At 43.4% G+C, this 15,888-nt stretch overlaps 1 protein-coding gene across 2 annotated transcripts in view; it reads right to left on the reverse strand.

The window, feature by feature from the left end:
- Positions 1-7,760: 7,760 nt before the first annotated feature.
- The window catches only part of IL15RA (interleukin 15 receptor subunit alpha), a 40,930-nt gene continuing 32,802 nt past the window's right edge, over positions 7,761-15,888 (reverse strand). For both annotated transcript variants that reach the window (XM_081880143.1, XM_081880142.1), the window contains exons 7-8: positions 12,563-13,154; positions 7,761-7,813 (exon numbers count right to left, since the gene is read on the reverse strand). In XM_081880143.1, the coding sequence (XP_081736269.1) occupies positions 12,983-13,154 (172 nt within the window). In that variant the 3' untranslated portion in view covers positions 7,761-7,813; positions 12,563-12,982. The remainder of the gene's footprint in view (positions 7,814-12,562; positions 13,155-15,888) is intronic.

The raw sequence follows: 15,888 nt of genomic DNA on the forward strand, positions 1-15,888 counted from the left end.
ATTGTGAAAGAACTTAAGGAAAGGAAGTGACTGAAGAACAGATGTAAAGGTGAACTAGAAATTAAGAGACGTGCGGTGAATGCGGTGGAAGTCTTTTATAATATTTTAACTAGGATTTTTATATGGTAATGTTTAAAGTATAAATTTGATATTATTGTTTACGAAAAGTATTTCTTTTTCCTTTTTGACTTTCCCCCCTTCTTTTCTTTTCTTTTCTTTTCTTTTTTTCTTCTGTAGCCTTCAATTGGTAAATATGCAGATAATCATGTTTATATTGATATGTATGAATTCTGTTTTGATTTTTCTTTTTTTATTTATCTTGTAATATTTAAGAAAATTAATAATAAAATAAAAAGAAGCTCAGCAATGATCTCCCGAGTCCCATTGTGGTCGCACATTTTATTCTGGCACAACGCCTGCGCCAGTCACTCTCAGTTAGCATCCCTCACAGGGTTGTTGAGGATAATACTGGCTCTCTGGCAGAATATCTGAGCCACAATATTTTCAGCAGGAGTAATTTCCCAGGAAATGTGCAGCCTTCAACAGCAGCTGCAAAATCTATGCAGAAAAGCTGGTTCAGTTTACTGGTACTTATTTGGGGGTGTGCAAGTTCCTCCTTCTCCTTGCATTATTCCACCTCTTAAATTCTAGACCATGGGTAGGTAAACTAAGGCCCAGGGGCCGGATCCGGCCCATTCGCCTTCTCAATCCGGCCCCCAGACAGTCCGGGAATCCATGTGTTTTTACATGAGTAGAATATGTCCTTTTATTTAAAATGCATCTCTGGGTTATTTATGGGGCGTAGGAATTTGTTCATTTTCTCTCTCCCAAAATATAGTCCGGCCCCCCACAAGGTCTGAGGGATAGTGGACCGGCCCCCTGCTGAAAAAGTTTGCTGACTCCTGAGCTAGACTATCCATCCTCATTCTCATCACGGGTGGCAAGGATTTTTACTTGCAAATCCCCTCTGTTCTTCCCATGCACCTCCTAAATCTGTTGCAAGAGTTGCTCCAACCTGCCAAGGAATGAGGAAAAAAACGGCCTGGAAATAAATATTAATCCAAAGTCAAAGCTGAGCTGAAAGCAGCCAGCTCCCAGCAATAATTTTTGACTTCCTGTGTGAATAACTGCAAGTGTTTTGCCTGTCCTTGATTTCCCTACCAATTCTGCTCGGCTGGGGAGGGTAGGATATAAATAAAATTTATTATTATTTATTATTATTATTAAAAGAAAGAAAAAAAAAAAACGTTTCATGGTGATGGGTAGATTTTTGTCTGGTAAAGAAAAGGAACGTACAAAACCATGAATTTAAATGTCATATTGGCCCTATTAAACGTAATGCCTTGTTTGTCCATGAAACCTAAGTAGCTTTATTTGCCCTGTTTTTTGCAAATCCTAATAATTACAATGGGATATAGAGGTAAATTGGACACCCCTCGTGCTGATTGCAGCTTCAGAGGGGGTGGTTTTCATAGAATCATCAAATCCATGTGGATCCGCGTTCTGTAACCACGTTTTTGCGCCATTGTGGCCCCATGCAACAGTGGGTGCGTTATTTTTTTGGTGCAGGCTGTAGCCATGGACATGCTATGTGATCTGATGGTGAATTTGGGGTGACCCAATGTAAAAATCCTGAGGATCCATGGGCTTTTACCTCCCCCCTCCCAGGCAGCCTCCTTTATTGCTAGCGTCCCTTATCTCCCTCCTGATCGCTTGCCAATCAGCTGCTTCCTTTCAATACCCCCTTCCCTCTTTCAAAAAAAAAAAAAGCATGATCTGCTTTTCTCCCCTGGGCAATTCGGCTCCAGGGACCACGCATTCGCTCCATAAGACGCACAGACATTTCTGTTATGTACTGAAGTTCTCACCCTGGGCCAGCAGGGGGATACTGTAGATAGTTTTCACTCAGGTCCGCATATGCAAATAAGGGATTGAAAGTGACGTTCAGTGATTGGATAGTTACAGAAAGTGGTTACTGTTGCGTTGTAGTGGAGCTCTATATAAGCAGGCTGGCTGAACCCTTCAGTTCAGTTCTGTTCCGGCTTGTGAATAAACAAGAGCTGTTTGAAGAATCGCTATGTCGTCTGATATGTTCACCCACAACTTAACAATTTCCCCGTAATTTTTAGGAAGAAAAAAGTGTGTCTTAATGGAGTGAAAAATACGGTAATTATTTGCTGCTGCTCAGCACAGTACCTGCTATGCATGCTCCAGGGATGAGAAAGGATTTGCTGCAGGGCCCAAGGTTTACCTGCAACCACTCTCTGCTCTTAGGCTGCAGATCAGACCTTGCTTCCACAGCACAGGAGACAAAGTTTATTTTAAAAAAATATCTTTCTTGACAGCTGTGCATACCTTACGTCCTCTGGGAAAACAGTTTGTGTTAAGGCTACGCTCCTTTTTTTTTTTTGCTATTCCCTGCCCACCCACCCCCAAATTCTGTTGCAACGAGAAACACGCATGGACCTGTTGCAGGGATTTATGTATAGGTTGCAGGGGGGGGGGTGCCCCTCCAGCAGATATCATGCACATGCAGCCCACTACCAAAATCAGCACCATCGCTTTTGTGACTTTTGTGATTTGTCCACACAAAACACTTCATCACGGTTTCTTCCGATCTATTCAAAGGGCCTTTGCTGCACGATACGAAATGTAAGAATTCACTGATAAATGTATCTATGTACTGGCTCACTGGAAATTCATATAGACATGTGAGCTCAGCTACTCAGCAGCCCCTCTGCCTGAGTGATAATCCCTGGCATCCTGATACCTGAGTGCCAGACAGGTAGCCATGCCAGAAATAACCAACCCAGATGAAGACAAAGGGTGTGATTAACTTGGCTGGGAAATAAAAAGTAAAGGTAAAGGTACCCCTGCCCGTACGGGCCAGTCTTGCCAGACTCTAGGGTTGTGCGCCCATCTCACTTAAGAGACCGGGAGCCAGCGCTGTCCGCAGATACTTCTGGGTCACGTGGCCAGCGTGACAAGCTGCATCTGGCGAGCCAGCGCAGCACACGGAACGCCGTTTACCTTCCCGCTATAAAGCGGTCCCTATTTATCTACTTGCACCCGGGGGTGCTTTCGAACTGCTAGGTTGGCAGGTGCTGGGACCGAACGACGGGAGCGCACCCTGCCGCAGGGATTCGAACCGCCGACCATACAATCAGCAAGTCCTAGGCGCTGAGGCTTTTACCCACAGCGCCACCCGCGTCCCTGGCTGGGAAATAGGGAAATGTAAATGTCTCTTTTGTTACACTTGATGGGTGTTTGGTGGAGGGCAAGGAGAACCATGGGGCAGGGTCCAGGATGCTCAGATTCCTGCCACCAGACCTCCCCTTTCATGATGTAACCGTGATGTAACCGTGATGTAGTTTGGGGGTATGTAACATGGGGATTAGCAGCTAATAAAAGTTTGGGTTCTCTTTTGTTCGGGGCTTGTTCCACCCTGTGGCAGGTGGGAGTCCTGTCGCGACAGTCTTCGATAAAGACCAAGCCTACTGGCTGCTGTTTTTGCTCTGGTATTCCTTGCTGGTGTCCTTGTTCTTTGTCCAAGGGAGCCCTCGGATTTCTCCGTTAACAGACCTACAAACTGAAACTCCTTGCAGCTGTGCCACTTTAAAATGTATCTTGTGTCCCCCCCCCCCATCTTGCATTTTTATGTTGTAAACCGCCCTGATTCCATTTTTCCAATTAGCTTCTCTCCCAAAAGAACAGGTGGCTTCTCTTTTGCTATCTCTGTCCTTCTGGCTGTTTTAAGAACTGCCAGCAAGGAAAAGGGGCATGAACAACAACAACAACAACAACAACAACAACTACAATAAATCTGTATACTGCCCTATTCCCGCAGGTCTCAGGGCAGTTACAACATAAAATCACGATACGAAAACACAAAACACATAATTAAAATAAAAATGACAACAACCCAATAACACACACCACAACACATTTTAAAAGGGCCCTGGACACTGCTTGATTCAAGTCAACTTTTAAAGTAATATACAGATGGGTCTTGAACTTGTTTTGTAAAGTCGTTTTTGTGCTGGAGAAGCAGCCCCCACACCCCGAAATCTCAAATACAATTTGATGAAAGCAAAGTTATTAAAAGGTGGCTCTGGAAGAGAGGTAGATTTTGGGTACACTTTACAGAAACTGAACGCCATGTTCAGAAAGGGTCTATGAGAGACACACTTAAATGAGTAATTTAAATGCTAGACAGTCCATTGGTTTTAGAAGTCTTTAATTGGTTAGCAGTTCTTGGGGGTGGGGGAAAACCCGCAAGATTTTCACAGAGGCATTGAGACCCCACCATGTCATCTCCCCCTCAGAGAAACAGTTTGGTTTCTCCTCCTAATGGCTGGCTTTGTATATCCATCTACTTCTCTTAACCATGAAATATGCTTTAATGCAACTCGTTCGGCGATTTTAAATACCAACTTGTTTTATCGAGAGTATGCGGTTTCTTGGCTAAGAGCTGGATGCATGGGACGGGGGGCAGTTTTAGAACTGTATTTTATTTTATTTTTTAAATAATTTTTATTAATTTTCACAAACAAAAACACACACAACAACAACAACAACAAAAAAATACACAAACAACACATGACTTCCCCATACCTCCCCTTCACTGCACCCTTGTTTCCAATTTTTTAGCAATCCTTCATTCCATTTTTATATTTAACTTCCCTCAGGTTTTCTTAACTTAAACATTTACAGCTGTAATTCTCTGTTTCTTATCCCTTGACATTTTATCAGTCTGAAATTTTACAACAGTTCTTAAGATATATTTTGAATTTTTCCCAGTCCTCTTCCACTGTCTCTCTCCTCTGATCACGGATTCTGCCGGTCATCTCTGCCAGTCCCATAAATTCAGTCACCTTCGTCTGCCATTCTTCCAGAGTAGGTAATTCTTGCATCTTCCAATACTTTGCCAAAAGAATTCTTGCTGCTGTAGTTGCATACATAAAAAATGTTCTATCTTTCTTTGGTACCAATTGGCCGACCATGCCCAAGAGAAAAGCCTCCGGTTTCTTTGCAAATGTCCACTTAAGGATTTTCTTAATTTCATTATAGATCATTTCCCAGTAGGCCTTAATCTTTGGGCAGGTCCACCAAAGGTGGTAGAAGGTTCCTTCACATTCATTACATTTCCAGTATTTATTATTGGGCAAATGGTATATCTTTGCAAGCTTGACTGGGGTCATGTACCACCTATAGATCATTTTCATTATGTTTTCTTTCAAGGCACTACATGCCGTAAATTTAAGGCCTGTGGTCCATAACTGTTCCCAGTCAGCGAACATAATATCATGACCTAAGTCTTGTGCCCATTTGATCATAACTGATTTAACCGTTTCATCCTGTGTATTCCATTTCAGCAACAAGTTATACATTTTAGACAGATTCTTAGTATTGGTCTCTAACAATTCTGTTTCCAATTTTGACCTCTCCTTCTGAAATCCTAGTTTCCTGTCCTGCTTAAAAGTCTCATTTATCTGATAATAATGTAACCAGTCTCGAACCTTGGATTTTAGTTTCTCAAAGCTCTGTAATTTAACCTTTTCACCATCATATTCTATAATTTCACAATATTTTGGCCAATTAGAGTCCATGTTAAGTTTTTTCACCGCTCTAGCTTCCATTGGTGACAACCATCTGGGTGTTTTACTTTCCAACAAATCCTTATATCGATTCCAAACATTATACAAAGCTTTCCTGACAATATGATTTTTAAAGCCTTTATAAACCTTTGCCTTGTCATACCATAAATATGCATGCCAGCCAAAATTATTATCATACCCTTCCAGGTCTAGAATGTCTGTATCCTCAAGAAGTAGCCATTGCTACTGTAACACTGGAAGGGGGACGCCCCAAGAATCATCCAATACCACCCCCTGCAAGGTCTCACGACACCCTTTCTTGTATGCCCCCGCCCAAAGCATAGCTGTCAACCGTCCCTTATTTGGCGGGAAACTCCCTTATCCTAGCACCGTGTCCCACTGCTGTCCCTTATTGATGATGTCCCTTAAATTTCCCGGGTTTCAAAGGAAGCAGCTCCTCTCCCTCCCTCCCTGCCAGCCAGGGAGGAGGGAGGCTCCAACTGGGTTGCTTGGCTGCCCGTCCTGTCCCCCTCTGGCCTCTCACCAGCCTCGGCCCCCGGGAGTCCCTCCCCGCCGTGACTGAGGAGCCTTGAGAGGAGAGCAAGGGCAACCATAGAGAAAGCAGTTCAGAGAGAGGAGGCGGAGGCGGAGGCGCGGGCAGGTGTTCCAAGGGCTAACCATAGAGGGGGAAAGCGGAGGAAGGACCGCAAGCGCTTCTCCCATAGATTTGTAGTGGTAGACTAGCATAGATGGTCTGATTTGCGGGTTTATTTGGGCACTATTTCCCCCCCCCTTCCTCCCGCCCCACCTGATGGAACTGAGAGCTGCAGATTTAGCACGAGAGAACAGATACAGAACTGCAGCAGCATCTTCGTAGCTTGGACTTCGTTTTGCGCGAAAAGTGGTTGTGCTTGTAGTTATTTAATTGCAGTGTTTCATTTATTTAATTGCAGTGTTTCATCGGCTGGTGTCTTGAGCAGCAACCTCTGGAAATGAAGGGCTAAAAACCGGCGCTTTTAACTTTGTATTTCAGCTGGTTGACTAAAACCCCTTATTTTGGCTGCTGATCCCTTATTTTTGAGGCTGCTGGTCCCTTATTTTCAAATCTGTAAGTTGACAGCTATGCCCCGAAGCAAAGGGCTCATTTGGGTATGTGCCCATTGGGTCATTAGGCTTTCTTGACCCTTATGAAGAGCATGAGAAGAACCCCACTGGACCAGAAGAATGACCTACCTTAATTAGCACCCTATTAAACAACTAGACACCTATTGGGAGCCCATAAACAACAGGACGTGAGCACAACAGTGCTCTCTCCATATCTGAACCCCAAATGCTTTGGTATTCGGAGGCAATCTGCCCCTGATCCTGGGGGTAAGCGTACAACCAGCCATGACTAGTAGTCACTGATAGCATCATCCTCTATGGACCTGTCTATTCCCTTGAAAAATCTGCCCCCTTAGAATGAATGGGGCATCAATGTCAATTGCACCCTTAGCCGGAATGACCCAAGACGTCGCAGCCGCCTCGACTTCTTCCGTTGTCTCTCCAGCTTCAAATCTGAGCCCAGCCACGTCTTCCCAGGGCCGCCGAATGTTTTCTTCCAGCTGAGGAATCTTCCTTTTTTATATATATAAATAATATTTATTCCTTTCCCAAAAATTTAAACACTACAAAAAAGAAGAACAATACAATACAATACAATACAATACAATACAATACAATACAATACAATACAATACAATACAATACAAAAACACAACACGAACACATTAAACTAACAAAACAAAAACAGTTTAAAACACATCAAATAATTTCAATATCTTATCTTTCATTCACTTATTTCCGCGACCTCTTCACACCTCCCTTTTTGTATTCCACTTCTGTTAATTGTTTCAGCAATTCCTTTCCATCTTCCTCTGTTTTCTATCCTATAATTATCTTAGCACATTCTAACCTTATTTTTCCTTTAATGCTCTATTAATCTGTTTATACTTAATTCCTTATAACATTTCTACTAAAGCCATATAACTTCATTCCAACATTTTTCTAACATTCATTAATTTTACAGTATTTCCATAAATAATCTTTAAACTTTTTCCAGTCTTCTTCCACCGACTCTTCTCCCTGGTCTCAGATTCTGCCAGTCATTTCCGCCAGTTCCAACCAGCTGAGGAATCTTCCTTTCTCCCTCGACCTCTGTGGCGCGCTCATCCCACCTGAAAGAGGGAACGGAAGTCGTCAAAGCAAGGCGCGAGGAAATCCGCCGCCGTTTCTCCTGCCTTTCCGTTTCCTTTAAAATGATTCATTAACCGGAAAAAGGTGCAACCGTAACAAAAACAAAGAAAAAGAACAATAAAATCTAAACCGTAAAAGGGTCATGGTTGGGAAGGGCAAAAATACAAAGCGACAACGCTGCCCAAGAAGGAACGGTGAAGTATTAACTCATACGAAGATTCCCTCAAACTTTTAGATTATCCTCCACTGTATTCACAATTGCAGACCAACCTGTTTCTCCAAATCCTGATTTAGCCCTAACTCTGGACATACTGTAAGGACGTGGGTGGCGCTGTGGGTTAAACCACAGAGCCTAGGACTTGCCGATCAGAAGGTTGGCAGTTCAAATCCCCGCAACGAGGTGAGCTCCCGTTGCTTGGTCCCTGCTCCTGCCAACCTAGCAGTTCGAAAGCACACCAGTGCAAGTAGATCAATATGTACCGCTCCGGCGGGAAGGTAAATGGCGTTTCCGTGCGCTGCTCTGGTTCGCCAGAAGCGGCTTAGTCATGCTGGCCACATGACCCGGAAGCTGTACGCTTGCTCCCTCGGCCAGTAAAGCGAGATGAGCGCCGCAACCCCAGAGTCGGCCACGACTGGACCTAGTGGTCAGGGGTCCCTTTACCTGGGCTTTACCCTACACCACAGTAGGTTCTCCTTGTGTCTAAATCCATTCCTACAAATACTACAGCTCTCCTCTAAGGAGGCCTCACCCTGAGCCTAGACAGATGCCTGTCTACATCTTAAAACTTTCCATTTTGCCCAAGCCGAAGAGCTGACAGTGACTGCTGAACAATCTCATGGGTGAACATCTGGAACCTCCAGATTAATTACTTGTTAAGTGGGGAAAACTTAAGCAACACCCCGGAGGCATCTCTCCAAAAGCCCTTGATATATATAAATATTAGAAAAATTACGCAACATGATGGATGGCGGAACGTTGAGCAGATGTGCAGGAGCAGATGTGTGTGCCAGGCGTGTCCCAAGGGCCTTGGCTGAGGGTATGTGTGTGTCTTCTCAAAACACACAAAGTCCAGGCCTCCTATTATTTGGGACACTGGCACGATGGCAGCAGGAGTGCCTGGCCACCAGCTTAGAAGGCTTTAAAGGAATAATTATTGTTGTTATTGTTGTTGTTGTTATTATTATTCCACGAGGGTGGTGTACAGCGTTAAGAACACTAATTAATTGTTGTTGTTGTTGTTGTTTTTATTTATTTATACCCCACTCATCTGGCTGGGCTTCCCCAGCCACTCTGGGTGGCTCCCAACAGAATAAATCTTCATCACCATCAAGCGATAAAACATCAAACATTGAAAGCTTCCCTAAGCAGGGCTGCCTTCAGAAGTCTTCTAAAAGTCAGATAGTTGTTTATTTCCTTGACATCTGATGCGAGGGCATTCCACAGTGCGGGCGCCGCTACTGAGAAGGCCCTCTGCCTGGTTTTCTGTAACCCCACTTCTTGCAGTGAGAGAACCGCCAGAAGGCGCTCAGCGCTGGACCTCTGTGTCTGGGCTGAATGATGGTGGTGGCCAAGGCTGTTTAGGGCTTTATTTTTATTTTTTATTTTTTATTTAAACGTTTTTATTGCATTTTCAGTTTACAGAAGAAAAAAGAAGAAAAATAAATAATACTCCAACTTTCAAAATACATTTTTAAATTGTTAGCTGGACTTCCCCACACCTCCCTCACCCTGCATTCTTTACAATAAAACATATCAGCAAATTATTACCTTGTTTCGTATCTTATTTATATCTTTCAAAATATTTTACTTCTAATTTTAAGGTGCCTTCTATCTAATATTTATGCCTTAAAATAAAAAATATAATAACCTTAAATTTCAACTTTTTCTTAAGTGTAACTTATCTTCCCATTTTCTCGATCTAGTTGCAGGAGCTAAATTCCAAAACATGCAGATTCTTAACATTCATATAGCTTGTATTGTTTTTGCAAATAGTCCTTAAATTTTTTCCAATCTTCTTCCGTTGTCTCTTCATCCAAATCCCGGATTCTGCCAGTCATTTCGGCCAATTCCATATAGTCCATCAACTGCGTCTGCCACTCTTCCAGCGTGGGAAGATCTTGTGTCTTCCAATATTTTGCTATAAGTATTCTTGCTGCTGTAGATGCATACATAAAAAATGTCTTATCCTTCTTTATCACCCTTTGGTCCACAATGCCCAGGAGGAAGGCCTCTGGTTTCTTGGGAAAGGTGTACCTAAACACCTTTTTTAATTCATTATAGATCATTTCCCAGAAGGCCTTCACTTTTGGACAAGTCCACCAAAGGTGAAAAAATGTCCCTTCAGCCTCCTTACATTTCCAACATTTATTATCAGATCGATGGTAAATTTTTGCAAGTTTGACTGGGGTCATGTACCACCTATATATCATTTTCATAATATTCTCTTTCAAGGCATTGCATGCCGTAAATCTCATTCCAGTGGTCCATAACCTTTCCCAGTCTTCAAACATAATGTTGTACCCAATATCCTGAACCCATTTTATCATGGCTGATTTGACTATCTCATCCTGAGTATTCCATTTAAGCAGCAAGTTATACATTCTCGAAAGTACCTTGGTCTTAGGTTCTAGCAGTTCTGTCTCTAGTTTCGATTTTTCCACCTGGAATCCTATTTTTTTGTCCGACTTAAAAACTTCTTGAATTTGAGCATAGTGAAACCAATCTTGCACCCTATTCTTTAATTTTTCAAAGCTCAGCAGTCTCCAATTGTCTCCTGTTTTTTCTATCATTTCCCAATATTTTGGCCATCCGACCTCCATATTGAGTCTTTTTTTGGCCTTGGCCTCCACTGGTGATAACCACCTCGGGGTCTTACCTTCTAATAAATCTTTGTATTTTGTCCAGACCATGAATATAGCTTTCCTGACAATATGGTTTTTGAACATTTTATGAACCTTTACCTTGTCATACCACAAATAAGCATGCCATCCAAAAGCATTGTCGTACCCTTCCAGATCTAGAACATCAGTGTTCTCAAGAAGTAACCAATCTTTCATCCAGCAGAAAGCCGCAGCTTCATAATATAACCTTAAGTCTGGCAGGGCAAACCCCCCTCTCTCTTTAGCATCAGTTAGTATTTTAAATTTTATTCGGGGCTTTTTGCCCTGCCAGACAAACCTAGAAATATCTTTCTGCCACTTCCCAAAACACTCCACTCTGTCCACGATCTGTAGGGTCTGAAACAAAAATAACATCTTCGGCAATACATTCATCTTTATAGCTGCAATTCGACCCATCAAGGAAAGTTTCAATCTTGACCAAATCTCTAAATCTTTCTTAATTTCTGACCAACATTTTCCATAATTATCTTTAAACAAATTCAAATTTTTGGCAGACAAATTTACCCCTACGTATTTTACCTTTTTAACAACATTTAATTCTGTCTCTTTCTGAAACCCATCTATTTCCAAAGGTGTCAAGTTTTTCTCCAAAACCTTAGTTTTTTGTTTGTTCAATTTAAACCCTGCTACCCGACCAAATTCATGAATTAATTCTAACACTCTCTTCGTACTAGATTCTGGCTCCTGTAATGTTAAAACCAAATCATCTGCAAAAGCTTTCAGTTTAAATTGTTTCACTCCGACCTGTATTCCTTGTACCAACCGGTCTTCCCTAATCATGTTCAAGAGCACCTCCAGAACAGAAATAAATAACAGAGGGGATAGGGGGCACCCTTGTCGTGTTCCTTTTTCAATTTTAAATTCTTCTGTCACCACATTGTTTACAATCAGTTTCACTTTCTGCTCTGAATAAATTGCTTCTATTCCATTTTCAAACCCCCGTCCCACTCCCATCCCTTCCAAATTTTTCTTCAAAAATCTCCAAGAAATGTTGTCAAAGGCCTTCTCCGCATCGACAAAAATTAACACTGATTTTGTATTAATATTGGTTTGCAAAAGTTCCAAAATGTCAACAATATTCCTAGTATTCTCAGACAAATGTCTTCCTGGGAGAAAGGCTGTTTAGGGCTTTAAAGGTCAGCACCAAGACTTTGAATTGTGCTTGGAAACATACTGGGAGCCAATGTAGGTCTCTCGGGACTGCTGTTATATGGTCTCGCCAGTCACTAGTCTAGCTCCATGGGACAGAGGAATAAGTCTCTGTGGAAAAGAATGAATGAATACAAAACAGGTGGCAATGACCAGCAATCCATAGGAAAATATTTTAGTCTCGCAGGATCTGAAAGGTCAAACCCAGACACCTGTTAGCTGGGCTCTTATTACTGTTGGTTTGCACAAAGTTTGCAGAGAGGTTAGACGATGCCCGGGATTTATAGTGTATTCATTCTGAATTGTTTGTAGCCAGGGGCGATATGTAACATTGAGCCTGGTATATTTCCCCTATTAAACCCTTCACTGGGTGGGGGGGAAAGCGTGATTGTTTTCTGCAGTGGGTTTATTGTATAATGACAGCAAACCCACTCCGCTTGCGCCACCAGAATTTGCCGTTAATGGATGGAACTACACCTGCGAATTACCAAAGTCCCTCTTTCTCCAACGGAAAACCTTTCAAAACCAAAACTTTTGAACTTTAATTTGATTCCATTTGTAAGGGGCTCAATCAAAACCACAGGGCGGGTTTGAGAGATTCGCTTTGAATTCATATGAACGGAATCAAATTTCTCCGCCACCTCAAATAAAACATGGGAAAGTGTTATATTTCAGCTCACCTTTCTTTCTCAGAGCCCCCAGTGGGATCCAGGTGTAGCGTCCATCCATCTTCAGTTCCTCCTCCTCAGCCTCCTTTGAATCTTCTGATCATCGGGGGACGTTGTTCTCCAGTTTTTCCAACTTCTTAGTTTTCCTTTTCTCTCTCTCTCCGCCTCTGGCAAGCTCTGGGAGACAGGTTGCAGTCCTTGTATGGACACATCCACTTTGTTTGCAACCTGGGTACATAAAATGTCGGCACCTAGCCGCAGCAGAATTCCTAGGGATGAATTCCTAGGAAACGCTTCGCAACGAGGGAGTGGCTCCATCCCTAGTCCATGCTACATGCACCAGGGATTTCGAAACTTGCTTCTCCCTGAGTCTGCCAGTCTCCCAAGACTGCTTCCCCCTCTCCAAGTTCTTAGGGCGGCTTGGTTTTGGGCTCAGCCGCTGGAGGGAGAACAGTGAGGCGGCAACATCCGAACCCCTTCGTTGGTGGGTCTCAGGTCATCGGGGCTGCCGGCAGCCGGAGGCGCCTGGTCTCCTGGTTCCGACCTATCGGCAGCCATGGGGATTTGCTCTTCCAGTGGAATATCCGCCTGTCCTTGAACAGAACTGCAGAATGGGGGGGGGGGGAACAAAACAGGTATGAGGACAGATGCAAAACTTGGGGGCTATTAGGGATCCAGGCTGAGGGCCTTCTCGGTGGTGGCGCCCACCCTGTGGAACGCTCTCCCATCAGGTGTCAAGGAAAGAAACAACTATCTGACTTTTAGAAGACATCTGAAGGCAGCCTTGTTTAGGGAAGTTTTCAATGCTTGATGTTTTACTGTGTTTTTAATATTCTGTTGGGAGCCACCCAGAGTGGCTGGGGAAACCCAGCCAGATGCGTGGGGTATAAATAATAATAATAATAATAATAATAATAATAATAATAATAATAATAATAAATCAACCCTCTGAGGAAATCCGCCATAGGCCTCAAAGGGGTAGAGACTGCTTTAAAAAAAACCATGTATTTCTAAGGCAAAAACCAAAGGCCTATTTATTTATTTCTAATCTCCTGTATTTATTTATTTTTAATCTCCAGAGCCTGGCGTGCTCTGGTCCATGGGGTCACGAAGAGTCGGACATGACTAAACGACTAAACAACAAATCTCCTGTTGGAAGCCGCCCAGAGTGGCTGGAGAAACTGAGTCAGATGGGCGGGGTATAAGTAGTAAATTATTATTATTTGTTATTATTTGTTATTATTATTCATTGCATTTACATTCATCCTTTTTTCTCCTAGGAGTTCAACGTGCTACACAAGGTTCGAACCTTCCTCAACCAAACCGCACAACAACACTGTGAGGCCTAAAGAAGGTGCTCGATAACCACTGTACTCCTGAGTTTCTAATTCGCTCGCTTTCCTTGATGCGTATTTCCACACTCTTCTTGTCCCACTATATATTTCACCTATGAAATCACTCGTCTTAGATGCCAATACAAGCTACAAGAAAGGAGATTTCGAGTCAACATCAGGAAGAACTTTCTGGCAGGAAGAGATGTGAGACATTGGAACAGATTCCCTCGGGAGGTTGTGGAGTCTGCTTCCTTGGAGTTTTTAAGAAGAGGTTGGATGGCATATATTATAATGGTAATAGTAATAATAATAGTAATAGTAGTAGTAATAATAGTAATAATAATAATTTATTTATACCCCGCCCATCATTCCACAGGGTGGGTGCCACCACCAAGAAGGCCCTCTGCCTGGTTCCCTGTAACCTCACTTCTCGCAGGCAGGGAACTGCCAGAAGGCCCTTAGCACTGGATCTCAGTGTCTGGGCAGAACAATGGGGCTGGAGACACTCCTTCAGGAATAGTGGACCAAGGCTGTTTAGGGCTTTCAAGGTCAGCACCAGCACTTTGAATTGTGCCCAGAAACAATACTGGGAGCCAATGAAGATCTTTTCAGGACCGGTGTTATGTGGTCTCGGCGGCCGCTCCCAGTCACCAGTCTAGCTGCCGCATTCTGGATTAATTGCAGTTTCCGAGTCACCTTCAAAGGTGGCGCCACGTAGTAGAGCACATTGCAATAGTCCAAGCAGGAGATAATCTGCCATGGATGCTTTAGCTGAGATTCCTGCATTGCAGGGGGTTAGAGTAGATGACCCACGGGTTCCCTTCCAACTCTACGATTTTAGGATTCTATACTTTGTGCTCAGCACTGTTGTTAGAAAAGCGGAATGCAACTATCAAGTCAAAATCAAATCAGATTTCCCTGGAGGGAGTGAAGGAGGAGTTTAAGAGGCGCTACTCAGTGAAAGCTGGACCATAAAGAAGGCTGATCGCCAAAGAATTGATGCTTTTGAATTCTGGTGCTGAAGGAGACTCTTGAGAGTACCATGGACTGCAAGAAGATCAAACCGATCCATTCTGAAGGAAATCAGCCCTGAGTGCTCACTGGAAGGACAGATCCTGAAGCTGAGGCTCCAAGACTTTGGCCACCTCATGAGAAGAGAAGACTCCCTGGAAAAGACCCTGATGTTGGGAAAAGATGGAGGGCACAAGGAGAAGGGGATGACAGAGGACGAGATGGTGGGACAGTGTTCTCGAAGCTACCAGCATGAGTTTGACGAAACTGCGGGAGGCAGTGGAAGACAGGAGTGCCTGGTGTGCTCTGGTCCAGGGGGTCATGAAGAGGCGGACACGACTAAATGACTAAACAACAACAACAACAACACAGTGGCAGGATCCTGACTTGCATGCAGAAGGTTTAGGTCCCAGCATCTCCCCTTAGCAAATGTTGCCTAAAGCCCCGGAGAGCTGCTGCCAGCTAATGTCTGACTCTGCAGAAGGCTGCTTCCTAAGTTCCTATGAATTGCTTTGCACTTCATCGGGCAGCTTGCAATTCCTGCATCGGAATGGGTTTCTGTGCAGTCAGTTTAAAATTGACTCAAAACCCCCCTTTTCTTCTTTCTCCAAGAGAGCATTTCTAAAATGCATCAACTTGAGCTTTTGAGCAAATGCATAACAAGAACACAGCTGTATAAACAAACTCTCTCCTTTATCAGTCACGGCAAGGGATGACCTTGGCTGTTCCAGTGGAGTAGGGATGACATGTCTAGGTCTTATCTGACATCCTGAGGCACAGACCTAGTCCAGGAACAGCTCCAGAGTGTGTTCTTGGAGTTGGTGACCTCTTGCTCCAAGATGAGAGTAGGAACAGGAATACCCTTTTATGGTCAGAAGTACAGGAAGGAATATCTTTTTATGGTTAAGAATACCGGAACAGGAACATATGTGATGTCAACCTGCGTGTATAGGCTGACGTGGTTGGATTCCTGGGGAAGGAGAGAGAGGGTGC

This window comes from Podarcis erhardii, assembly GCF_964252035.2.
Source record: "Podarcis erhardii genome assembly, chromosome: 10".
NCBI lineage: Eukaryota > Metazoa > Chordata > Lepidosauria > Squamata > Lacertidae > Podarcis > Podarcis erhardii.